Source organism: Myodes glareolus, chromosome 19 (assembly GCF_982192425.1).
Source record: "Myodes glareolus chromosome 19, mMyoGla1.1, whole genome shotgun sequence".
NCBI lineage: Eukaryota > Metazoa > Chordata > Mammalia > Rodentia > Cricetidae > Myodes > Myodes glareolus.
The window spans coordinates 6,111,523-6,139,207 of NC_142044.1; the positions used below are offsets into that span (position 1 = coordinate 6,111,523).

The 27,685-nt window shown below is 42.6% G+C and overlaps 1 protein-coding gene across 3 annotated transcripts in view; it reads right to left on the reverse strand.

Moving 5' to 3' along the window:
* Positions 1-2,381: 2,381 nt before the first annotated feature.
* The window catches only part of Lrp12 (LDL receptor related protein 12), an 84,742-nt gene continuing 59,438 nt past the window's right edge, over positions 2,382-27,685 (reverse strand). For all 3 annotated transcript variants that reach the window (XM_087898760.1, XM_087898761.1, XM_087898762.1), the window contains 5 exons: positions 14,819-14,954; positions 11,815-12,017; positions 9,590-10,694; positions 7,813-7,945; positions 2,382-4,754 (listed from right to left, as the gene is read on the reverse strand). In XM_087898760.1, the coding sequence (XP_087754886.1) occupies positions 3,891-4,754; positions 7,813-7,945; positions 9,590-10,694; positions 11,815-12,017; positions 14,819-14,954 (2,441 nt within the window). In that variant the 3' untranslated portion in view covers positions 2,382-3,890. The remainder of the gene's footprint in view (positions 4,755-7,812; positions 7,946-9,589; positions 10,695-11,814; positions 12,018-14,818; positions 14,955-27,685) is intronic.

Genomic DNA, 27,685 nt, shown 5'->3' on the forward strand with positions numbered 1-27,685 from the left:
TACTGGCTCTTCTAAGATCCCAACCTGAGAGGCGCTCAGAGCTGAGTCCAGGTCTGAACTTATGTGTTTGTGCATCTATCTGTAACTATAATGATCAAATAAAATCAGGATTCAGTTTTAGAATTGGAGGCATAGGAGGGGCAGGAGGGAGGAAAGAGAAAGGGGGTGACTGATATATTTTAATTAAAATGTGTTTTAAAATTTAAAAAAATAAGTCGGGCAGCAGTGGTGCATGCACTCTGGAGGCAGAGGCAGGCAGATCTCTGTGAGTTCAAGGCCAGCCTGGACTACAAGAGCTAGTTTCAGGACAGTCACCAAAGCTACAAAGAGAAACTCTGTCTCAAAATACCCATAAATAAATAAATATAATGAATTATTAACTCATGAAATTAGGGAAGAGAATCAAACTAACTAGGGCAAAAAGTGAGAAATTTATCCAAGTGGGAATCAACTAATTAAAAAGCAAACCATGTCACAGAACAGACACATAAGACATAGCACACAAAAAGAAATAGTCAACTTGCTAATGTATACCCACACAAACACACCCTTTCAAGGCCAGAATTCTGTTACGTTGCTCTGGCTAACTCAAACTTAGGAATGGTCCCGGAATTCGGTTTCCTGAGTAGCAGAGACTAAAGGCATGTACCACGACTCAGATGAAGAATCCATCCAGGATGCAAGGATGGTTTAATGCTACACCACAATCCTACAAGATTCCCTTTCGGCCTGAAGGGGAGGAACTGGACGTGCTTCCCCCCTGGATGTCAAACAAAAAGGCACGTGATAAAGTTCAGCATGCATTCTTGGAAACTGGCTTAAAATCAGGCTCCACGGACACTTCAGTAGCATCAGTTCTCTCTAAACCAAGTACAGGCTAGCCTGCCATTTAACGATATTCCAGAGGTATCAAGCCAGTTATCAGTTAGCACACAGACCTGCTTATCAATGTTTGTACACGCAAAGATCCTGCAGCTGAAATGTGGACACGCACACACTGAGAAAATGAAGACGGGGGCTGGCAGGAGACTGACCTACTGGATCATCGGGCAGTGTGTGTGAGACCAGGGTAAAAGTAGAGACGGAAAGGAAAGGATGGCATTGGTACCGGCAAGAAAACCTGATAAAATCTGGTAAAGAATTCCTAACAAAATGCTCCTGTAAAGTAAAATGCAAAATCTACCAGAAAGATCCAACAAAAAGACTTAAGTAAACGAATGCCATTTTTTTTGAGAAGGCACTAATTTAGATAAATAATTTAACATAATGATGCTGAATGTAAGTTAGTTACAAGTTAAAATTGTCTAGGAAAAACAGTAAAAAGAAAAACCAAGCAAGGATAATTGAACTGTACATAGGAAATTCTCAAATTCTAATTTTTTAAGAAATGAGAACACTGTGCAGGTGGCTCACGCACTGGCATGAAGGAAAGAGAAGAATGACAGTGAGGACCACAGAAGAGTCATCCAGGGAACTCCGTCCATCACCACCCTTTCTGGTTTGACGCTTCTTGGAGGAAGAGGAAGGGGTGCGGGAGGAGAGAAGAGGGGCAGAGGGAAGAGGAATACCCGTTTTAAAATGGTGGTTGTCAAAAACAATGTAGTTAGTACTGGTACAGAAAGGCAGGCAGATCAAGTGCAGAGAAGAGTCTAGAAAAGTGGAGCTATTCTTTGTAGGAGTTCTTAGTTAAGGGACAAGGATTAGTAGCGGTGGGAAAAGAAGGCAGTTGCCTGGGCGGGGCGGGGGGATCAGTTTTGAAGCCCTAAATCTAGGAGGAATCACTGACTTCAAGGTTAAAACAATCAAATAAAGGACATCTAACCTTGTGTATTCCAACTCTAATGACGTACATGGGAAAGGGCATAGGGTGTCCACATGGGCGATCTCCAATACAATCTTTGGAAGTAATACACAGATCGGTACTGTATGGACAGCATATGGTGTTTCTGGAGAGATGTACAAGACACTGGTACTGGTGTGTATCTTTTTAAATAGAATGAAAGGATGGGTGTCAGTGTAGGAGAGAGACTTATTTTTACTTCTTGAACCAGAAGTATATACAAGTCAATTAAAAATAAATTAAAACGTATGTCTGCAGCATGGACAAGGCTTGATCTCCGGAACCACAAACCAAACCAAACCTGAAGCAAAATTCTAACCCCAAAGTTCTAGCTACGAGTAGCATCATTAGGCCCTAACAGTTAATTTGCTATGTTGAATTCTTGCATCAGCAGACTGGGCAAAGGGGCATTGCTCCTGCTCTAGGGAAAGCTGACTGGAATAACTTATTTCCGGGGACTGGCCCCTTTCACGGCTTCAGCCATATTATACGCGGCCTGACTTGGCAAATGAACCGAAAGTCAACAAAAGTAAGAAACAACTTTGATTTAAAAAGTACCTCAAGGCAATAAAAAAAATTATTTTAATTTTTGATACATAATAAAACATTTTAGTCAGGTATTCCTGACGGCATAACAGGACAGATACACAAGACCTCAAACATGCTTTAAAATGACATTCAGCAAAGTATTCAAAATGTAATAAATAGCAATAATCACACACAAACACATCTTCATACCCAATCATTAAGCTACTAAAACAGACAGCTAAAGAATAAATAAACAAGAATTGACACTAAAAAAAAAATAGTAAATGGGGTTTTGTAATTCGCTCTACTTATAGAGGGGGGCAATCTGAACAACTTGATTTGCTTTTCAAGATTACAGTGGTGACTCCCCTCCCAACCCCAATAATAAAATATACTGGAAAAAAATCATTCTTACAACAATGCAGTTTTTAAATACAACAAATAAATATGAAACCAGCAAAGCAAGTTCAAGTTGTAATAAAAATGGTCCCCCACCCCCCAAAGCTATGGAAATATAGTCACTGTGGTAGCAAATGATAGCATCTAAAGTGGTAGTGCCTGGGCACCAAGCTCATCTGAGACCTTTGTAGGACTCTAGTGCAAAGCCCGAGGGTCCAACTCACGCACACCCCTGTCCTGGAGAAAGACATTACCGGGTGGAACTTAGCATGTACAATGTCTGTACACAGTTTATAAAGTTCCCCAACTCACGCACACCCCTGTACTGGAGAAGGACATTACCAGGTGGAGCTTAGCATGTACAATGTCTGTACACATTTTTATAAAGTTCAAAGTTTAATGCATAGTAGAGTATCTTCATTCGCTTAATTCTGTCCCTACATCAAGATGAAAACAGAAATATCTTGGGATTTTACCATTTGGTCTGTACCATGTGAGAGTATTAAAGTCAGCATTAGAAAATCTATAAAAGTTTGTTTTCTGACAGCAATTTATCTAACTCTACGCAAATTTTACATCATTGTGTGTTAAATGTAAGAGGAAATTCTTTTCCCTTTGACAGGTCCATATGATGAAATCCAGTAGCAGACAACGTTATGCAAATAAAGAGGTGATTGCAAGGGTTTTCTTTTTTGTACATTAATAACCTTAGCATCTAGTATAATAAATTACATAGTGTCAAAGAGCATAAAGATTCAATTAAAAGAAGGTACTATTTTGTACAAACAAATCTTTTAACATAAGATAGATAAAAGACTGGGAATTAAAGCAGCCATATTTCTACTATTAAACTAAAGTACCAGGATTTAAAACAAAACAAGTAAAAACAGATGGAAGGTGACTGAGGAGTACCAATACACAACGCATTTTTAGCTGCTAACCCAGTGAACTCCAGCTCACAGAGTTACACGGAGTTTAATTTAACCATGCAGGCTAACATACAATAATAATAATAAAAAAATCACCCTGCATCTTTTCATTTTAAACTAAAACTAGTTTAATTGTGAAGTTACAAAACAATGAGTGGATATTGCTCCAGCTCGCGGTCCCCCGGTGCTCCGTCCTAGCAGAGCAGCAAAGCCTCGTCGTCACTCGTTTCGTTCTTCACCGTTGCTTCTAAGCAAGTGTCTGGGATCTGGGCGGTGTGCACGATGCCACAGCGCTCGCAGGGGCCATCGCGGTTACTGGTTCTGACTCCAGGGTTCGGGGCATTGGAAGGCTGCCTAAGCCCTTGTACTTGGTCTGAGGCCAGATCAAGAAGCGGTCGGGAGCAGTCACTGGCATCAACGTCTGAAGCTCCATCAGAAACTGGAATTAGCATTTCAACATCATCGTCGTCTTCTCTTCCATGCGCCCCGTTATCAAGCTGTCTCAAAGGACTCTGGTTCTGATTTGTGGAGCTCGACCGACCTAATGTAAACCGTACCCAACGCAGGCCCTGAGTCATACGACTTAACGCACTTGTGAGCTGGTGGCGGGCTGGGCTCACACTAGGGGCTTCCACACCTGACACATCCCTTCCGTCTGCATGGCCACCTCGGGTGCTCTGGGTTGATGAATTCCCACCGGTTCCCACCGTGGTTTCCACGGCTGTCGTGGGAGGGACTTTCTGGGGCAAAGGTGCAGCCACCCCACCAGACGCTCCCGGCGTATCCCTTCTCTCGCTTTCTGTGTCTGTGTCGTCAGACTCCACGGAAAACAGGCCTCTGTGAAGGTGACTCCTTTCCGTTTCTCTGCTGTTATTCTGACTCGGAACAACCTCGTCTCCGTCTGCCGAGACCAAAGCTAACGATCCCGAATGACGCGATCTTGCAAAGTTAAAAATACGATTCCAAATGCTGCTGGATCTGCCGGTCATAGGAAGCCTGATTGAAGTGAATCCCAGCTGAGACCGGACAGCCAGCCTCAGGTTTTCTAAAACTGAAGCCTGCAAAAAATTAAGAGGGGAAAAAAAGTAAGACCATTAATAACGAAGTGTCAAGATGAAGAGCATCCTTTGGCTCACTGTTTCAGGAGTCAGGGGATGAGTAAATCCCCTCGGCTCTAACCTAACTTCAGTCTCAACTTTACAGTAATAGTTATGTCAATTCTAAGTTATTTTATTTCAAACATCAATAAGAACCCAATCCTAAAATTGTACCAAGTGTAGGAAGATAAATACATTTACAACCAGAAGATTGATAAATCTCTAGCATACTTCACTAAGTGACCTGGCTTCATTTATATTTACGATCTTTTACCCTCTTAAATAAAATAGTTAGCCTTGATTTACCAGGCTGAACTGTCCTGTCAATGTAGGATGACATTTCAGAGCTGGTTTCCATACCAAGAGAATGAATCCCGAGGATCCAGTTACACCGCCATAAATAAAGGACTGAACACGCTTGTAATAGAGACTAGAAATCAAAAGTATACATTTGGACTCCTCAATGTTAAGAATTAGCTTCATTTTCAGTTTAGGATTAAACCATATTAGTTTTAAAAACTGATAATTTAAAAAATAACAGACTTTAAAATATGAAATGCTTCACAAATTAATTGCACATAATAAAAGTATCTTGCTCAACTAAAAGAAACCTCGGGGCCAGCAAGACGGCTCATCAGGTGAAGGTATGAGCCCCCGACGCCTGGCCACCCGAGTTTGATACCTGGAGCCCACTGAACCCAGGCAAGTTGTCCTCTGACCTCCACAGATGGCATCATAGCAAGCCTGCTCCCTCTTCCAGACACAACAGTAAATAAATAAAATTAAAAGATAGATTCTTTTGTTCTAGATGATATGCTAGATTATTTCTAAAAATATAGCACTTAAGTAGTCTTTAAGCTCCACCTGGTGGTTATGGAGTTGGAGCAAACACAGCTTTAATGAACCCAGATCGAGCACTTAAAATACTACCCATCTCCGCAAAGCCTAGCTGACACCTCCTTACAGAATGGTCTACCGGCCAGGGCCCAGCTTCTGACTCGTCCTCTCACAGAAACAAGAAGGAAGAGAACGGGGGAGACACGCTAGCTTCCCCTCTCCACCCGTGTTTGTCCTGTTCATACAGTTAGCCTGTATAGTCTGAAAACAGTTCAGCAAATACAGGAGCATTTCCTAGCCTAGCTTTAGGACGATACACTCCCCCCCCCCCCCCCCCAGTAAGACATTCGACTAACAGCACACATGAACTTTCAGTACAAAATGTTTAAGTCTTCTACCAATTAAGAGGCATCTAACTACACAATAAAAACGAACAGTAGTTAAGTTTAGAAAGAACTTCTCAGCAGACCTAGTATTCAAGCCACAGTGAAGTGGGTGCAGGCTATTCGTCCAGCGGGGAGCAGAGGCTCTCACAAGGCTGCTAGTGTTAACACTGGATTCTACAGGGACACATCATGGGTGTCGGGTGGATGGGAGCCTAGAGCTTAGACTGTGAAGCACCAGGAACTCCTCAGAAAACATTTCTTATTTTATACTAGATGGCAAATTACAAACTTATTTTCTTTTAAAAACTTGGGCAAAGTTGATAATTTGTTGCCAGAAAACTTGAGAGTTTGGTTTTATTAAACAAAGTCTAGTTTACTGTTCAAGGACTATTTCATTTAGAATGTTGTTTAAACAGAATTCTTTCAGGAAGATAGTCAGTCTAGAGAATGGAGCAGTGTGGAACAAAGAGCTCAGCCCTCCCGGACGCCTCTGACCTCAGCCTTCTGAAGTGTCAAGGCTGACAGAAAGGGGCATCTCCCTGGAGACTGGCCGGCAGCTACCATGATGTGACTTAGGGTGGGGCTCTGGAGAGTCAGGGCGGGGTGACAGCTGCAGGAGGGCAACAGGCTTAGATTAGATTAGATTAGCCACATACTAGTGTGTCGTGACTAGTGTGTCTGGATGGGGATGCAGGGGAGTGACCTTGGTTGGTAACAAACACACATACTGTCGCACAGGGGCACAGCAATGCCGTCAGCTGGGCTGCCTGAACTCGGCCCTGCACTTGTCCATTCTCTGTCTGTTTCAATGCAGTCATGGACAAACAGTGCCCATGAGCCTTTCATATCCTCTTAGTGAGCTAGAGAAGTAGAGGGAGCTGGGGAAGCCCCTGAGCTTGCAAACGGTCAGGGTCTGTGGCTTCAGAGGCACAGGAGGGAGAAGGATGGGAAGATGTGGACAGAGCCAACCACGTCCCTCACCTACCTTCAAAGAAACTCTGACTGGGGCAGGGTTAACAATATAGAGAAACTATAGTTTTTCCATTTTACACCCTAAATTTTGACCAGTATAAATTCTGAATTATAAATTACATCTGGAAAAATGTTCAAAACCTACAAATTCTTACCAAGGATCTGCTGAACACTCAAATAAGGTGGCACATGCCAGAAATGAAATGGTGTTCTGTATTTAAAGAGTTAGATCACTGAGAAAATACTATTTTTTCAGTTCTAAGTCTGAGAATCATTTTTATAGATAATTGTGAACACATTTAAAATCTAAATGTGTATAAATTCTGGCTAAAGTGAACCCTGGTATATTTTCATAGTTTGAAAAGGTTTTTAAAACTTACTGAGAAATTTGAAGAATCAGGAAACATGATTTACAACCCAAAGAAAGTGGACCAAATTTTTAAACACTGCAGAATTCAGCCAGAAGTTCTCCCTCAAATGAGGAGCAAAGAACGTCTCCAGTTACTTTCAATTAAAACTGGTTAAGCAGCATTGTTAGCACTGTAAGTACTAAGCATTCACTCTTAAATCTCTAAGTGTTCAGTTCAATCAGAAAATTTTGAATTTCAGTGTACTCATTATAAAAAGCAAAATGTCTAAGAACAATAATATAATGATCATAAAAACTAGAATTTTATAGATTCTGTTTAAAATATGAAATTTATAAATTCATTTCTCCATATATTTAATATTTGCTTGACTGTGAAAATTCCTAAAGCTAAGGGTTCCTGTTTTACTACACAGAAACTTTAAAAGATGAGGAAGCATTAAAGTCCGCATTATACCTGATTAGGTGAACAAACGGGGAAATCCTCCACGGGTGGGATTAAGCCCTGAGCGATCAGCTGTCCGTAGGAGGGAGGGGCTTCTCTTCGCAGCAGCTCCGCTTCCACTCGGGACAGCTGGGTCTCAAACGACCTTTGGAAAGGGGAATAAAAGGTCAAAAGAAGGCGCGCAGCAGTGTCCCCCAGCAGTGCTGAAGACCAGCTGACTCTCTCAGCCAACTGACTCAGTGAGCCACTCCTATGTGGGAATACGCTGCCCTCAGCAAGGCCGGGGAGAGTGGCGTGTCCAGAGGAGCTTCATGCTAGCAAGAACCTAGACGACTGTGTTCTAGCAGACCGGAAAGCTCTGCAAAAGGTACACGATAAAATAATAGGTGTCAAAACCCAAAGCCCTAGTCTTTAGGAGACAGTTGTTGAAAGGCGTCAGAAGACACCTTACCCATCAAGCCCCACACATATTTTTTTCAGGTTGGAGTGAAATGAGCCCCCAGTCTATTTCCCACAATAGCGGGATGGAACCGGAGGCCCGACTCTGCACCGTGTTCTGTAGCTGGAGTATGGTCTAGGCTTTCAGCCTTTGCTCCAAGGGAAGATGCAGCAACTCCCATCGCGGCCTGTGCACCTGCGCAGCAGCTGTGACCTTTAGCTCTCTGTTAACTGATAATCTTAACTGTTAGAACTGAAGGCCGTCCCACAGTAGCCTCCTGGGAGCCGTCTCTGCCATTAACTTCGTTCAGTTTATCTTCGACCGTGCTGGAAGCTGCTCTCCCTGGAGTCCAGCCTCCTTGGGGCTCAGCCGAGATCCTATCTCCCACTGAACTGCACATGGCCAGGCCTCCCTCGAGTTCCCCTCTCACATGTTGCTAGTCCGCTGTGTGTTTCCAAGGCTCCAGACCCAGTGAATTACGTGTTTATTCTTGGAGCAAGGCTGGGCATCCTACACACTTCCACAGAGAAACCCCTACGGTATCTCTTTTCTACATCCCGTTCACATATTGCAACAGGCTCCTCTGGAGCGAGGACTTGCACATGCCGCCACCATGAGGGTGCTCACTCCAGTTACACGGATCGCTCACCGCTCTTACCCCACCCACCAATTCCCTCCTTATTGTGAGCCTGCCTGCTGAAACTATGGCTCATTTATTTTCTTCTCACTTGTAGGATGCTATAAACACTGGAGGCTCTGATATGTGGAATTATTGCATATTTATAAAGACAAGATAAAACTGTAACTGAGAATAACAGTTTGCAAAATCCCCTCCAGACAGTAACCTAGTAAATATATTTCTTATCTCATAAAGCTAAATATCATTTTGTACTATATTTATCTTTGACTATTGGGCCTTTCATCCTAATTTTATATATTCTAAACATTTATACATCTCTAAAGCACATTAAAAGGCTTATGGCAAACATCTGGGCCACACTTTTAAATCATGCATGTGTGCATGAGAGTAAGCTCCTGTGGAGGCCAGAGGCCCAGCTCAGGTGTCAGGAACCATCCACCTTGTTTACAGAGGCAAGGTCTCTCACTGAAACCCAGAGTTTGCCCGTTAGGCTAGGCTGGCTGGGAAGCGAACCCCTGGGATCCTCATGTCTCTGCTGGCACTGGAATCACATGTGTTCACTACCATGTTTAATTCTGTGGGTTAATATCGGGCATCACATGAAGCTCCTCATGTTGTGTGGCAAGCATTTTACCAAACCCTCCCTCCCCCCAATCCCAGGGACACGTGTTTACTGCAGAAACCACAAACTAGTTTGTCTTGGTACTGACCTGCGTTCAAACATCCTCAGAGAATAGAGCTTGCAGGTGCAGCCCAGCGCAATGACGAGGAGCAGGCCACAGATGAGGCTCCCGATGACGGCGGCGGTTATGACCCTGGTGGGCACGATGACCGGGCAGTTCTCCTCATCGCTGCCATCGCCGCAGTCATCCTGGGAGTCGCACACCCAGCTTTCAAACACACAGCGGTTGTTTTTACAGTGAAAATTCCCTGGCTGGCAAAAGAAGCAGTTTTTTTCATCAGATCCATTTGGGCAATGGTTTTGGTAGTTGCAGCGGTCAGAGCGAGGATAGCAGACACCATTTCGAGAACATGGGAACTCTTCCTTTTGGCACATGGTACAGTTGACTTCGTCCCTCCCGTTCGGGCAGTGCCAGTAGCCATCGCACCGCTGCTGCTCCGTGTAACACCCCCAGTTTCCTCCGCAGGGGATCTCCCACGGCAGACAGAAGCCGTCTACTTGGTAAGTAGCGTTAAAGCCCCTTGCCGCATTCACTTTGTCGGCGCAGAAGTGCACCCTGATCTGTCCCGAGGAAGAAACGACGGTGAGAGGAGCGTGGGAATCGAAAGCGGTTAGCACGCGCAGGAGCTTTCGAGGGTTCTCCTCCAGCCCGTCATATATTTTGACATAGTCACCGTAACCAGTCCCATCAAGTTTAAAGTCCGTGAAGCGGAGAATGACCTTCCGATGGTCGCCAGTGTCTATCAGCCAGGTGCAGTTACTCCCGGGAGGGTAGAAGTCTGGGTAGTTGGGAGAGTTGAAAGTGCCGTAGAAGTATTTTAGCCACTGTCCACACGTCGGCACATCGCAGTCGATCTCGTCCCCCAGGTCCAGGCAGTCAATGTTCCCGTCACACTTTAAGGACTCGGGGAGGCAAGTGTAGACTTTGGTGAAGCGGGACAGACACTGGAACTGGTTGTAGGCGCAGGGCTGGAAAGCAGCCGCTGTTGGGGGGCTGGCGTCTTTGGCGCAGACCTCCTCGTCAGAGCTATCTCCACACTCGTCCATGCTGTTACATTTCCAGGCCTCTGGAATGCACTTCCCATTACCGCAGCGGAACTGATCACAGGCACAGTTTGGCTCCTCGGATTTCCCTGGGAGAACGTGGGGAAGAGGAAAATCAGACCCAGCCACCCTACACAAGGCAGGCATATTTAGATGACGGCGACTAAGCTCGATCCCAAGGACATACTGCCTAAGAGCTTAACATTTCATAAACATAACCAAACCGGAGACACGTTTGAAGGAAGAAAAACTGTCAAGGCCAGCACTTGGCAAATAATCTTTCACACTCTCCTCCCGCTCTTCCTCTGGCCTCAAACACAGCAGAGTTTATTTTATTTTTTTGCTACGCACACTGCAGTGTATTTTACAGTTTAGACTTGCTTTTTATAAACTGCCATCCTAACTTTAAGTTGCTCATGCTTCATGTAATAATCATGATGAAATACTTCCATTTTACAGTTTATTTTTAACACAATTGCAAAGAGTTCACGGACTTTCCAACGATCACCAGTGCCTATTACCGGGTACAGTTCCGCTTCCGGGAAGGTAGAAGTCTGGGAAGTTTGGAGAATTGCTCACCAAGGACGGGGAAAGAAGTGCTTAGGGAATTTAATTATTTCAGTATGCCGTGCTAAGTATTCCACAAGAGCAACAGAAACGAACCAGACCCTAGCAGATTCCCATGGTCCCTGAAGAGACAGCGCGCTGAGCCGTTGTTGCCTGTCCACTAACAACCTACTATGGATGAGGAGGCGGCAGGAATCCTCCAGGCTGTAAGACCGTGACAAAGGCACCCAGTGCTCTAAACTTCCCACATGTGGGTGACCCGCTCATGTTCAGCAGTGGTTTAGGAAAAGAAACACTGAAAACTCGGAGACTGTGAACTGTGCTGGTGGGAGGGGTCTGTCTTCTGCTTTAGGTGTAATGAGAACAGTAATTCACACACCAGAAAATACACTCTCAGGTGATCTCTGCAATATGGGCAAAAGCTTAGAGAAAAGCAACTTTTAAGACAAATAGATTTAGGGTGTTTTAAAAGATAGACTTTAGTTTATGAAATTAGACATTTCATTATGGTCGCAGAAACATTGATTGGATACTCAATCTGAAGGCAGCTGACTTCAGCTTCTAACCTTTGAGGGCCGACACATGATTAAACAGACACTGCTCAGAAAAACAACTACAAGTAAAGAGCAGTTACTACCACACCTGAAAAATATGCCAGTCTGAAGCCTTTCCTGGACACGCTGTCATCCGAATGGAACCGGATCCAAAGGTGGTCTTGTGAGGAGATAAACGGAGGCGGGACTGTGGACCCACAAGCTCTGTAACTTTCAATATTCTTGTATGTTTCTATTGTCAACCAGTCCAAACTGCACCTTCTGGATCCCTGGATATCAAAGTCCTGAAAACTAAAACAAGAGAACGTTGGAAGAGGTTTTAAAACAATTTGACAAGAAGGTTCATAAAGATGAGATGTAACGGAAGACATCGTAACGGAAGCTGTCAGCAGCAGCAGACAGCCACACTGTCAGCGACCGCACACCAACTGCCAGGGCCTTATGCCTGCATCGCTCCCTCAGGTTCCAGAAGGGCACCGCTCTTCAAGAGGTAGCAGCAGATTCCAGAACCGTGCTGAACGCCACTGACAGCACGGGCTTGTTGTCTGTGTATTCAGGGAAACCCTTTCTGATCCTGACCATCCTACAGTTCTCCATGCTTGAACCACGAATTCAACATGGAGGAGGTACCCTACAGAAACTCCCCTTTCTCTTCAGTTAGGCTAGGTCACCCACTTCTTCAAGGCAGCTCCAGCTAACATTTTCCAGGCCAGTCAATCAGAACAATAAAGAGAGAGTGGGAAAGGAAGGGGAAGGGGAAGAAGAGGGAACAAACAAGAGTAACATGTGCTGTGACTGGCCCTCGAGTTTGGGAATAATCTTTCATATAAATCACTTTATACTTAGTCATTATCATGTAGTTCCTAAAATACAGGCACAAACAAATGGCAAAAAAGTCAAATAAGAACAGGGCAGCAGCCACTGCTTGGTAGAAACGAGAAATCTAATTCTGCTTCCCACATCTGAGCAAGGCTCCCTAACAAATGAAAACTTGACTTTATCTCTCTCCTCCACTTGAGATCAAGCAATAAGGGCGTCAACTGCAGGGCTGACCCGAGCTATGTTCTCTCAGCGCCCTGAACAGCTCCAGTGCAGGCTGTGCTTGTCCCCGGCCCTTCCAGCATCCCATGTGACACTTCCAGAGATCTCTGTGTACACGCCCCTGTGTACACGCCCCTGTGTACACACCCCTCTCTCTTACAAGATCTCTGTGTACACGCCCCTCTCTCTTACAAGATCTCTGTGTACACGCCCCTGTGTACACGCCCCTCTCTCTTACAAGATCTCTGTGTACACGCCCCTCTCTCTTACAAGATCTCTGTGTACACGCCCCTCTCTCTTACAAGATCTCTGTGTACACACCCCTCTCTCTTACAAGATCTCTGTGTACACGCCCCTCTCTCTTACAAGATCTCTGTGTACACACCCCTCTCTCTTACAAGATCTCTGTGTACACGCCCCTCTCTCTTACAAGATCTCTGTGTACACACCCTCTCTCTTACAAGAATTCGGATTTTCGTATTACATCTAAGTTTTTAACAATCTAAAGATATCATTTACCCCAGAAGATATTAGAACAAGTTTGGGGCTGGAGAGGTGACTCAGAGGTTAAGAGCACTGGCTGCTCTTCCAGAGGTCCTGAGTTCAATTCCCAGCAACCACATGGTGGCTCATATCCACCTGTAATGAGAGCTGATGCCCTCTTCTGGCCTGCAGGGATGCATGTGGTAGAACAATGCACACATAATAAATAAATGTTAAAAAATGGAAGCCGAGGCAAGAAGATTATGAATTCGGGTCATCCTTGGCTACGTATGAAGTTGAAGGTCAGTTCGGGCTCTTAAAATATTAAACAAACACACAAAACCCAGCGCACTTCCATATTCCTATGTATTTCATACTATTAAGGATTTTAATTTTATGTTAAAATTAAAGTTGAATGCTCATTTTATCTTTAATCACATGGTTAGATATTTAAAAGCAGATACCTGGACAGTGATAAGCTTTTTATTTTACTTACTAATAAAGAAAATCAACTTAAAATTTCCTATCATGAGCTCATCTGTCCATCTGGTTGGGGGTGCATGTACACATAACATGTACATGTGGTCAAAGGTCAACGTTTCCTGGTATTCTCTCTTCAGACTCCACTCCCATGAGATCTCTCATGGGGATTGGAGTTTGTCAACTGATTGGTCTGATGGGCGATTCAGACCTGGGTTTTCATGTGCAGGTGACTGAATAGTCACTCCACCCTCACTTGTTTCTAAATTATAAAAGGGGGGCTGAGGAGAGGGCTTTGTGAGCGAAGTGCTTCCTGTGGGAACACAATGCCCAGAACATGTGGCATGGTGGCGCATGTCTGTAAGCCTAGTGCACAGAGGGGCCAGGGGTGTACAGGTTCGTGCCCACTATTCTAGCTAAAAGCCAGCTCTAGGCTCAGTGAGAGACCCTTCTAAAAGAAAGGGAAAACACCGAACATTAGCATCTGGCCTCAACATGTGCAAACATGGGTAAACACAACTGCAATACATGCAATCACACACCAAAGAAAGCAAAAAAAAAAATCAAGATGTGTTCAATAGCATGTCTAATTACATAAGGACACACATGCCCACCGACAATTGTACTGTAACTTCTTTAAAGAAGAAGAGACAATGAATGAGGCTGACGTCATGGCTTGGATCTTGGAGCTGGGTGGTGGGTTATGTTTGTCTATACACTGCTAAAGGTCACTCTCCATCCTAACAAGCTATTCAGCAAATCATGCTTTTGGTAAGAAGCAGTTACAACAGCTGGGTGTAGTGGATTATACTTTAGATCACGTGTTTATCCTGGACTCAGGAGGGGGATCCAGCACTCTGGAGACTGAGGCCACAGGAGCTCCAGACCAGCACACATGCTATGGGCAACAGAAATGCTGAAAACCAAGTTAGTTAGGTCATTGTCTTACTCTTTAAACGACACTGATGAGCATAACTTATTTTACGTTCTGCAAAAATTTTATATTGCTGTACCTCTGACAACAATATTTGGAAACCGTATTTATATTTCTAAATAAAAGACTAACGACGTGAGAGAATGAGAATTACCTTATAGTAATGATTTCCCCTGGGTTTGCCCGTATGAGCCAGCTACAGTTGATCTTGGTGGGGTACTCAGAAGGCCAGCCCGGACTCGTGATTATTCCACTCGGGGCTCGAATTTGTTCTGGAGTCTCTCCACAAGCTGGAAGACAGCCAAAGCGACCTTAGCTACTCATTACATCCTAACAAAAAGACGGTATCTCTTAAAAAACAAAACAAAACAAAAGCAAAAACCAAACCCTTCAGACGTGAAATCATGTGTAGGAAGAAGTTGTTCAGCTTAGAAAGCCTCTATTCCACTCTGGTATTTTATTTTCTTCCCTTTATAAAAAGAACCTTATTCTAACTTAGTGGCAGGCAAGAAAATTTTCCAATTAGATTACTCAGGCATCAGAATTTTTAGGTTTAAGTGCAGATATCAATCAATTCCCCCATTGATCTTTTCTCACATTTATCTTTTAAATTCATTTTACTGTGAGCTACCTACTGTTGAATATCCATTCAGTAAATGTACTTAGGCCTTTGGGATCCTCAAGCTGTTTCCAGTGAGCTTTAGATAACCTAGATATGGAGCTGCAGTGTTGGATGACGTAGGCCACCGCAAACTGTCCCTGCACTACTGCGTTAATACTCTCGGGCACAGTCACCGGGTTGCGGTCTGAATGAGAATGACTCTACAGGCTCAGGTGCACCAGGACCCCAGTCTGTGGCATTCCTTGGGTAGGTTGAGAAGGTGTGCTTGTTGGTATAAGTTATCGCTGAGTGGGGATTTGAGATTTCAAAAGCTTCGTGCCCGTCCCGGTTCACCCTTTCCTTCCTGTGTGTGGAGACATGAGTCCTCAGCTCTCCGCCTACGCTCCAGCCATGGAGTCTACAGTCTCGTTGCCGGAGGCCCTCATTCCCGTGACCACATGCACCCCCAAACCCTTTCCTTCTATAAGCTGTCTGGGTCGCGGTGCTTTTTATCAGAATAACAGAAAAAATAATGAAAGGGTGTTGAAAGAGTCCTAAACCACTGAACCATAAGCTTCTGAAGTAAAGTTTAAAACGTCACAGTGTGGTTAAACACCTGAACACCCCAAAAGGAAACACTCATGACCAGACACTGTTACTTCTCTAGAACCATGCAGCTAATCTCTCAATGTGTTCTTTCCCACTAAAAATAAAAACACTTGGCTAGACAGGAAGGAAAAAGACAAAGAAAGGAACAAAAAGGAAAGAGAGCTGAAGGCTTTAGAGGAACCTAACCTTGTAAGCTATTATTTCACGCTGTTTTCATCAGTTACCATTGCTGACTTTAAAGTAGTGGGGACAGCAGCTGGCAAGGGCACATGAGGAATTATTAGGATTCTTGGGGCAATTTTCAGAAAAGTAATAAAAATATACAACAAATTAAAAAACCCGGATGAGCACTATGTCCCAATGAATTAACTAATCAGTATGTGTACCTATAAAAAGCATCGCTGACGGACAAAACGAGTCAGTGTAAGCGATGCACTTGGCACCACATATGGTCTGAACTCTGACCAGACTTGAAGGCAACAAATGCCCTCACTGCAGTTACAACGGGGTAAAAATCACACATACATGTGTCTATATAAACAGAAAGACTGTTTCCCTATTCGCCATTTCTACTGGTGTGCTTACAACCATCTGTAGTAAGGAATTTTAGTTGCTTTCTCACAAACGGGCAATTTTCCCATCACAGATGCACTCAACAAGAAAGATTCCTTGTAGTCTCTCTCTCTCTCTCTCTCTCTCTCTCTCTCTCTCTCTCTCTGTGTGTGTGTGTGTGCGTGTGTGTGTGTGTGTGAGTGTGTGTGAGTGTGTGTGTGCGTGTGTGAGTGTGTGTGCGTGTGCGTGTGTGTGTGTGTGTGTAAAATTCTTCCTTTTAAACAGAGGTTGATGCCCACTTAATTTAGGCCAAGGATGGACAGGAAATAAAACGCAGTGAAAGAAATGTCATTGAGGGCTGGAGAGATGGCTCAGAGGTTAAAAGCACCAACTACTCTTCCAGAGGTCCTGAGTTCAATTCCCAGAAACCACGTGGTGGTTCACAACCACCTGTAATGAGACCTGGTGTCTTCTTCTGGCCTGCAGGCATACATGGAGGCTGAACACTGTGTACATAATAAATAAATAAATGGTTTTTTTTAAAAAAAAGAAATGTCATTGACGGTGTTCAAAATAAAGCAAGCCACTTACAGTCAATCAATTTTTCCACTTTCTTTTTTTAAAATTGATTTTGATCTATACATTTTTCTCTGCTTCCCTCCCTTCCTTCCCCCTCCCCTTCTACCCTCTCCCATGCTCCCAATTTACTCATGAGATCTTGTCTTTTTCTACTTCCCATGTAGATTAGACAGTAAATTCTTGTGTCTACTGAACAACTGTCTGTAGAAAACCCACATTGATGTTTTAAAGTCTGTCCTACTGCAGACCAAAGACTCAAACCTAAGAGGGAACTAGAATGCACTGGCCAAGGGTCGGATCAAAGCGCTCTCAGAACACGGAGATTCACGGCCCAGAATACAGGGCACAGACACCCAGGGCTCTGATTCATGGGCTCTGCCTTCATGCCCAGTCACAATCAAGGCTGCTGTTACTCACTAATGATTTTTTAACTGGCTGCCATTTCTAGTTTCATTACTAGTAAACTCCTGGAGCTGGGCACAGGGGAGAGCTCCTCCATTCCCGGCACTTGGGAGGCAGAGGCAGGAAGACCAGCGTCTGAGGTAATCTCTGGCTACGCTAGAGAGTAAATTCCCTCCCTTACAAGAAAAAAAGATTGATTTTCAGGAATGATGATTCAGAAGAAATCTTGATTTCTTCGAGTGGAATTCTCTTATAAGGATTTATTGAAATAACACACTGCCGTGCCTCTACTTCATTTAGACAGCGGCCACGATCTCACAGGAAAAGTCTAGAGGCCATATTCTGGACACTTTTTACCATAGTAGATTATCACGCAGCATAAAATCTCCAACTTTTAAATAAACACAAGACTAACTCTAGGGAAAAACTAGAAAGATTATTATTTTTAGTTTTTTTAAAATTAGGTTTTATGAAAAAAATCCAAGTACATGAGAAACCAATAGGTGGTGCTCACATACCAAAAAATAAAACTTTTGCATGAACACAAGACATGTAAATTGTAAATGTGCATAAACACACATGAACATGTTTGAGCACACCTGAATACACATGAACACTGTACACACCTGCACAGGGCTGAGACACGCCACCATAGACAGGAGTAGTTATTTTCAGACTTGCTACACTTATATTTCTATCTGTATTCTTTTTTAAAAAAATATTTATTAAATGTATACAGTATTCTGTCTGCATGCTAGAAGAGGGAACCTGATCAAATTACAGATGGTTCTGAGCCACCATATGGCTGCTGGGAATTGAACTCAGGACCTCTGGAAGAGCAGCCATGCTCTTAACCTCTGAGCCATCTCTCCAGCCCCTCTATCTGTATTCTTAGTGACATTATTTTAAGGCATACATCATTCCTCTTAGTAAGTACAGAACTAAATTACAGTATCGAAGATTTTCCTTGAACTCATTTTAGATATTCTGACTTTGTTTTGCACATCTACAGCAATTTGGCTTTCTGTAGCAGAGGCTTTAAAAGAGCCTTCAGATGATCTACAGACTCATTAAAATTGTGTGCTAATGAGATTCCACGGGAATACACATATCATTGTATAAACTTTAAGTCAACAATCTCAAACACTCCCAGTCGTTATGGTGACCCCACCACTTTAGACAGTTCACCCAAGTGCACTGTATTGGTTGGGTATGTCAATAAACTCTACCACAACCATAGCATAACCTCCCGTACCCGTGAAAGAATGCATTAAACTGCAAAAGCAAACTATTCAAATCCGTCTTTTTGGTTTTGGCAAACTGGAAAGGCTCTCATCCGCATTACTGGCTGGCTGCAGTATAACCCAGCCACACTTAGTTTTCATTTCTCCATGTTAAACAAGGAATTACTTCTTGATGACCCCAGCATCTCCATCAGTCCGCTTGCCCTCATCATACTCATCTGGGGTGCATTTCCAGAAGCTACCCAGGATCATCAGAACGTTTCTTTCTTTCCTTGCTTTGCAGTCCTTTGATCTACTGAACTCAGACTCCCAGTTCTAACCTTGGCCATAGAAACGACACACACTCACCACTCACCGCCAAATCCAGTGGGTCCCCAGTTACCAAGATCTCTCTAGAGACCCTGGCATTGCCTTTTTTGTTTCGTGTTAGGGTCTACTACCTTGACTGGCTGGCACGTGTCTTCTGGTGCCCCCCTCCGTTTCCAACTGCCCTGTAGGTTTTCTAGGATTGGTCCCCCTCCCCAGCCACTCCGATCAGGCTGTGCTCATGCAGAGCCCCCCTCTTTTCACTCTCGGTGTACCCTACACCCTTACAGGCTCAGCTACAACCCACAGGTCAGGGCTTAAGCTCTTTAGCCAGGGACTCTGTACGGTCAAATGCTCACTGGGCATTCCAAGCTCAAATTCAACATGGTCAGAACTATGTGTTCCCATGATGGAGGAGGGTTAACTGTCTATGTGTTACTTTTATTGGTAAATAAAGAAAATGCCTTGGCTTTTGATAGGACAGCAGCTTAGATAGGTGAAGTAGACAGAACAGAATGCTGGGAGGAAGAAGGCAATGAGGCAGTCGCCATGATTCTCCTCTCCGAGACAGCTGCAGGTTAGAATCCTCCTGGTAAGCCACCACCTTGTGGTGCTACACAGATTATTAGAAATGGGTTAGATCAATATGTAGGAGTTAGCCAATAAGAGGCTACAGATAATGGGCCAAGCAGTGTTTAAAAGAATACAGTTTCTGTGTAATTATTTCAGGGGTAAAGCTAGCTGGGAGGCGGGCAGAGGGAAGTGGCCCACCGCTCCTTCTACATTCCCAAGTCCTCTTTATTCTATATTCGACATCTTCACTGGCTCCAGTACCATTTGGTTAAGAGGAAAGGCAGGTGAGTAAAATGGAAACTCGTTTCGAGACTATCACAGGTCGTCTCAGACATTCAAAAACAAGATTTGGTCATGAGAACTGGAAATTTCAGCTGGGAGCCGAGCTTGCTTTCACTACCTGTCACCAAAGCCCAGTCTTATAATGGTGTCTTTCAACCCCTATTTCTTTCATTATGCTAGTACGTTATAAACGCCCCAATCACTTCTCTTCCTAACACTTCAGCTCTGATGTTTAACCTCAACTGTAATTTGAAGTGGTTTACTGTGTTTAATGTGATCAAATTTAAGCTGCTATTTTCTTGCTTTTAAATGGGTACTTAAGCCACGAACAGCAAGCAGAGGGTATTGAAGGTGTAAACACAATTATTTTGATAAAGGAATGGTCAATGAATAATATCACCATGACAAATCAGACTGGCCAACAGGAAAGCCTGGCCTGCTGCAGGGGCCGGGCTTGGCTCTGCAGGAGGGGGGCAGAGGGAAGCTAAGATGTGCTCCAGAAGGAATAAGAAAGTACGACATAAAGAGAGCGGCTGGACGGAGGCCAGGGTGAGGACGGGCAGGACACACCCCACGCCTCCTACTTACAACTTTTTAAAGAGTTCATTCGTTTTAAAAGATGTTTACGTGCACTAGTGTTTGCCTGGATTTACATCTGTGTGAGGATGTCAGATGCCCTGGAACTGGAGTTAGGGACAGTTGTGAGCTGCCGTGTGAATGCTGGGAACTGAATCCGAGTCCTCTGGAAGAGCAGCCAGTGCTCTTAACCAATGAGACAGCTCTCCAGCCCCACATTTATAACTTTTTGGTTTTAAAACAAAATGCTTGTATTTTTAGCTTGTTTAGACCTCACCTTTCTAGATTTTGACAGGACTCCGAATTTATAGCATTCAATGCTGATCTTCTTTTCCTACATTCATTCAATCCATGCCTTCTCTACTGCTTATACAGAATTATTGTAGCTATGGTCTAGTTCATTCTTCAGTAAGAGTGTAATAGATTGACATACATTAAGAGTGCATGTAATTGGCAGTGGGAGGAAGTCTGTTAGGATAATGTAAAATCGTATGAAAAATTTCCTAGCATGCAAATCATCTGAAGTAGGAATTTTTAGTTAAGAAAACTATTTTCAAGAAAAGCCTAGAAGCACCTTCCTCTATTACACGGAGTGGCTACTTTGCTGACCTAAGTAGCTGCCTGCTTTCTTCTAGATGCTCATCTTGGGAAGTAGCAAAGCCAGCACTTGTGTAAACCACACACCTTCCAGGAGAAGATCTGTCTGAATCATGTTTGCTTGTTTTGTTTTGATTGTACTGGTCTCTGTCTGAAACAAATGTCTTGCAGAGACAAGCATGAAGCCAGGCCTACACAGCTGTCCAATACAGACCAATTCTAGGCACAAAAGTCCTTAAATATTTGTCCACATTAGTATTCTGACTGCTATTTTATTTGTTCTCGATACCTGTAAAGTTAAATACTTCTAAAAGATCAGTACGAACACCACCTTTTTCAAAAGTCCTGTTATTTTAGTTTGTAAGGCACAAGGTTTCCAAGAACACACAAAGAGACACACACGTACACACACATATACACACATATGTGCACACACATATAAAAAATTGCTATATTTAGTCTTTGTTCATTTTGCGCTTTTTTGTTGTTTGTTTTTTTTAACGACAGGGTTTCTCTGTGTAGCTTTGGAGCCTGTCCTAGAACTTGCTCTATACAGCAGGCTGGCCGTGAACTCATCTTGCTTTCTTAGTCGATTTCTTAATTAGCAACATCAAGTGTTTGTTCTTTGAACATAAACAACAACCAAAACATAAAAACCCAAATTTATTTAATTTACTTTGGTGGGCACCTTTAGACATAAACATAATTCATGCATGAATGATGACACATCTATAGCTTTTATAAATTCTTCATTAACTCTAGGAGTAGAACCCTGCCCCCACATCAAATGCCTTCTAATTATTCATTAAAAAGACAGCAAATTGCTGAGGTGGTGCTGTTGCACTTGGGAGGTGAAGGCAGGAAGACTGAGACACTGAAATCTACTTAGACCACATAGCAAGACTCAGCGCAGAAAACTAAACCAACGCAATCAAACAAAAAAAGAAACAGCAACCAGAGGGAAATGTCAGCTTCCAGCTCGGGCAGCACCGTCTTTGTGGGCACGGTGACCTGGTTAAGATCCCGCAGAGTCTATCATTTATTTACAGGGGAGCTAGTGTCAGGGCATCTGCAAGGACTCACAGAAAACAGTGACACTTTTCCAACCCTGGGGACGAAGGTTCACCAAAGGGTTTAACTAAAAACTGTTTCTATTTATCATGTATTCTGCTCCTCAGGAGAGAATCTGCTGAAGAATGAATAGGTGGAGAGGTCCTTTGATGGATTTATTAATAAGATTTTGCCATTAGATTCCCAGTTTCAAATAAAGATATCATTTGCAAGACTTAAAAATTAAGCAAAACTAGCACAAACCTAAGACTTCAAGTTTCTATTAATATTTCAATAATCTTACAGTAAAAACACAGAACTGTGGTTGTAAAAGTAGAATTAAAGCTTAAGGCCTATTTTTAAAAGCCATCATTTAAAAGTGGAAGGCTTCAGATGACTTTTATTAAGATGAGGATGGGAGAGAAGTTATCATGTCAAAACCATGTCAAATAAATCCTTCAGTTTCAGAGTTCAACATTTTTAAAGCTTTGGAGAAAAGAAGTTAGCAATGAGATTTATGATTGGACCTAAACTTTCCTGTTCAAAGGATGAAAAACTAGGTTTCATTTCAGAACTGACAAGAGTTGATACTTTATGACAATAAGTAGTTGAGGTTAAAAGACATATGAAGTGTACGTGGTTTGGGTTTTATAAAACTGAAATACAAGCTATTAAATCACACTCACTGACTACTAAACCTCACAAGACAAATATGAAGGGCATGAAAAAGAATTGGTATTTTCAAGGAAATAACAGATGAGGAAGGATGTATAATCATTAGCTGAATCTAAGAAACACAACAGTTATTGAAAGAAATATGTAATAACATGGTTGTGCCGTCTCATGCCTTTAATCCCAGCAGAGGATTAATCAGGAGGCAGAGGCAAGCGGATCTCTGTGAGTTCAAGGACAGCCTGATCTACAAAGGGAGTTCCAGGATAGCCAGGGCTGTTACACAGAGAAATCCTGTCTTGGGGGAAAAATGTAATAAATACAGGGCTAAATGATGTCATATGTGTTTAAAGTAACTTAAAGAAAACAGCATACTTAAAGAAAGATACATAAATGTGGTATACAGCACTTCAAAATAATCTCCATAAGACAATCTAAGCACACCTTTCCCTGTCTGTAGCCTTGGCTAGCGTTGATGAAATGAAGTCACTGCATTCATCTAGCTGGCTCAGAATGTGCTTTTCCTACATCTCCTTACACATTAAAGAGAGAACGCCTTTGTTCTTATTGCAACTTCCCCTTTTCTCTACTTACATAGTTCAGGAGGCATTTGTAAATCCCCCTCTCCCCTGGTCAATAATACCATGTGTGGGAAGAAAAAAGATAAGCCAACAAAGAAAACATGTAAGAAAACACTAATAAGAAGGGGTCAATTCCAATAAAAGAGATGTATTTTGAAAAAACCAAGCAAACGAACAAACAAAGGCCATCACTGGGGCTGGGGAGACAGTTCAGTTGGTAAAGTGCTTGCTTTGTAAGCAGAAGGCCCCGAGTTCAATCTCTAGTGCCCGTGTGAATTCAGCTGGTGTGGTGGTATGCAATCATCTAATCTCATCACTGGGGAGGAGAAACACTGCATCAGAGGCTCACTGGCTAGCCAGTCAGTCTATCCTCCTCCACAGACTCCAGGACAACTAGAGATCCTATCTCAGAATACATGATGGTGGAGTGCTTAGTGGTCACAGGCAATACAGCCCACCTAGGTTCAAGGAACATCACGGAAGTAGGATCAGAAGAAATGGTAGGGGCCAGAGGCTGTGGAGAACTGCTGTGAAATCATGTCTTCTGGACATAACAGCCACACTCCGGAACTCGTGCCTGAATTAGACCTGCATACACTCAAGACAATGGACGTTCCAGCACAGGGCCCTAGGTGGTGACGGCCGCTGGGAGAGCTGGACTTCTTTAAGGGTGTAGCTTCAAGTAGGCTGCCCATGTTGCAGCACATGGTCCCACACTGTGTGCATATGGGCTGTACTAAGGACTCAGCGGGTGATTGGAAACAGAAAAAAGGGTATGAAGTTGGGAGGGGTAAGCAGTGGGTTCTGGGAAGGATATGTTGCTTTTATTGGTTAACGAATGAAGTTGTTTTGGCCAGTGGCTTAGCAGAGTGAAGCTAGGCAGGAAATCCGAATAGAAAGAGGATAGGCAGACGCCATGTAGCTGCTGAAGAAGACAGAACCTTACCAGTAAGAAAGAAACAGCCTCATGGTGATACACAGATTAATGAAATGGGCTAATTTAAGATGTAAGAGCTAGCTAGGACTATGCCTGAGCTACTGGTCAAATAGTGTTGTAATTAATATAGTTTCTGTGTGATTATTTGGGTCTGGCTGGCCAGGAAACGAAAGTGCAGTCTCTATTTACAAATGGCACCCGATGTGAGCACAGATCCACATAAGATCTAAGAAAGGTTTTCTTTTCTCGTTTTTAAAGGAGGGCTTCTAGACCCACGAAAATGGGGACCACCTGGAGTTTCTTGGCAGCTGCATTTTCTCCGATAGGCTCTGTTTGCTGGCTGCAGGTGGCATGAACAATTCTGGCTCTTTTGGGAAGTACTGTTATGGAGCATTTAAATGGGGTTTGTGAGGAGCGTGTTACAGACTGCCTAACTGGTGACACAGACCCGATGCATCCCTGGAACTGGGGCAGTGAGCATGGCTTGTAGAGGCAGGGAACATATCTCCACCATGTTGGACTGGGCGAAGCCAACAGGCAAAGCCACATTAATCATAGCCATGCCGCTTAGCATTTTAAGAAGTACTCCTGGTTAGAAAATGATTACTGATACACAATAAGACAGATTTAAACAACAACAAAAAAAAAGAAGTCTGAATGGGTCACAGTGTTGGATTAATAATATACATGGGCTTAGGAGAGAGAGAAGAAAGAGTACAGACAGTCATAGACTAAAGGAGTAAAAATAATAAAATAAATACTAAAAAGTAAGAAAGTAAAAAAAAAAGTAAGCCACACATAAAGATGGAATATATACAGAATGTCTGGATTATGTTTCTTTGAATTTTTGACTGTGAATAAGCTAACTACAGAGACATTTTATTGTATGAACTGCTAAGCTAAACCAATATATATATTTTAAAGGTATGTTGACTTCAAAATTTGAGTCGAAGGATATGTTACTTTGGAAAAGAGGTTCTGTTTTTGTATCCAGAGGATGGGAACCTGTGGATTCCCTCCAGACTAATGTGGTTTGATGGAACAAGACCCCTGTAAGGTCTCCATGAACCCTAAACATATTTCGTCCAATAAACAGCAGGAAGCAGTTTTGAAAAAAAAAACTATACCCAAATTCCCAAAATGATTACTTTTAAATGTTTATTTTCATTTTAAAAGGGTTGGTTATAAAATGGTCACAGTTAATTTCTAAAAAAAAGGGGAGATATGTATTTTGGTCTATTGATACAAATTTTATTACTATATATACATATATGTATGTATGTATGTATTTCTGCTTTTGCTTAAGGTATTGTATTTGTGCAGCTCCATTTAAAAATGTAATGTATAGTTAAGAAACACAGATTAATAGTCTTCTATAATAGTCAAACTTCTAATCATGTTAGTTAGGTTTTCTAGATATACAGAGATAAATTTCAGATGGATAGGTATTCTTTAAAACTTTCAAAGACATACAGAATATGGCATTTACAATGTTTTAAGAGCTTAAGACTTTTTATGACAATGAGACACATCTGCTTCTGGCAGCACCAATCAACTTCAAGAGGATGATGGGTATTGAAGAGGGTCATTATGGAGTTTGCTAGTGATTTGGGCAAGAAACTGCTCTTGCATGGACTGCTTGACAGTATGCTGTATAAAAGGAACATGCAGAACCCACAGAAAAATGACTGCTGAACTATCCAAAAGGTGAAACAGTAGTTCAGGGTTCCTGCTTCATGAAAGAGAATGCCATATATTCTGCAGCAAACAGAAGAAAGTGACTGACAAACTTCCAATGTAGGTGGAACAGTCTTTCAAATTTCCTGCTTCATGGAGGGGTCTGTTGGATACTACAGGCCTGTTGGATGAAGATAGATGCTCCAACGTTGCAAAAGAGCTTTGGGTGACTATCCAGGCAATGAGATGTTTCTGTCAATTATAAAGTTCTGGAAGTTGCTTACAATGCACTTCCTGTTTACTTAGGTAATAGTATATCCTTCTGCGGTCTTTGATGGAGTTGAAGACTAGATAGTTATATAGTTTTCCTTAGTTATGATAAAAGATAAATTAGATGTAAAACTTTAGACTCACAAGATAAGGATAGATGATAGAGCATATTCCTTAATTTGCCAAATGTAAATGGATTAAATATTGTAACTATAATTCTTGCTTGATAACTGTTTTGTATATGCAATTTTACTATGTTAAAAGTTAAAACCTTCCTTTTTAATTAGAAAGAAAAGGGGAGATGATATGGGATGTCCTTTTGCATGTGTGTTGCTTTTTTAAAAAAATATTTATTTATTTATTATGTATACAATATTCTGTCTGTGTGTATGCCTGCATGCCAGAAGAGGGCACCAGACCCCATTACAGATGGTTGTGAGTCACCATGTGGTTGCTGGGAATTGAACTCAGGACCTTTGGAAGAGCAGGCAATGCTCTTAACCTCTGAGCCATCTCTCCAGCCCCATGTGTGTTGCTTTTATTAGTTGATGACTAAAGCTGTTTTGGCCACTGGCTTAGCAGAGTAAAGCTGGGCGGGAAATTTGAAGAGAGAGAGAGAGAGAGAGAGAGAGAGAGAGAGAGAGAGAGAGAGAGAGAGAGAGAGAAGGCAGAGTCAAGGAGACTCCATGTAGATGCAGAAGAAGGATGCCAGAAGCTTACCAGTAAGCCACAGCCTTGTAGCAATACACAGATGAATGGAAATAGGTTAATTTAAGATGTAATAGCTAGCTAGTAACATCCCTGAGCCAATGGACAAACAGTGATGTAATTAATAGTCTTTGTGTGATTATTCAGATCTGGGTGACCAGAAAATAAATGGACAGTATCTGTTTACAACCCAAGGTAACCTCTGGTGTCCAGACACAGGTATGCACAAGAATGTGCAAGAATGTGAATCACTAAACACATGGGAAGTATTGTGACCACGTAAGACAAAGTCAGTGAATGTGGAAAAAAAGAACTGTTGAATAATTAGCATGAAAATCAGATACCTACTGACCCACTACCAATTTAGAATAGCAACAGTACGAAAAGTTAAAACTAGAGTCCTTTCGAGAAGCCAAAGGGCATCACACTATTGTAGAAGCTTCCAAAAACATGTACATATATGAAAGGAATTGAGACAAATGCCCCAACTAGATATCTTAGGACACAAAGTAAATCCTCCAGTGACAAGAATCAGCTATATTTTAGTGAGTTGCTGGCTGAAGGAATCCCATAGACTCCCCTAAACATCATAGGCTATTGCCATGGAGTGTCACTGGGTATAGAAACTACATACCAGAGCAGGCCCCAGGAGTAGCCAGTCATCGCAAAATGAACTCCACATTTATGTGTTTATCCTTCCTTCATCTGTTTTGACTTTTTTTTGGGGGGGGGGATGTTCCATTTTTTTGTTGTTTTTTTGAGAGAGACAGAAAGAACAAGAAGTTGGTGGGTAGGAAAATGGGAA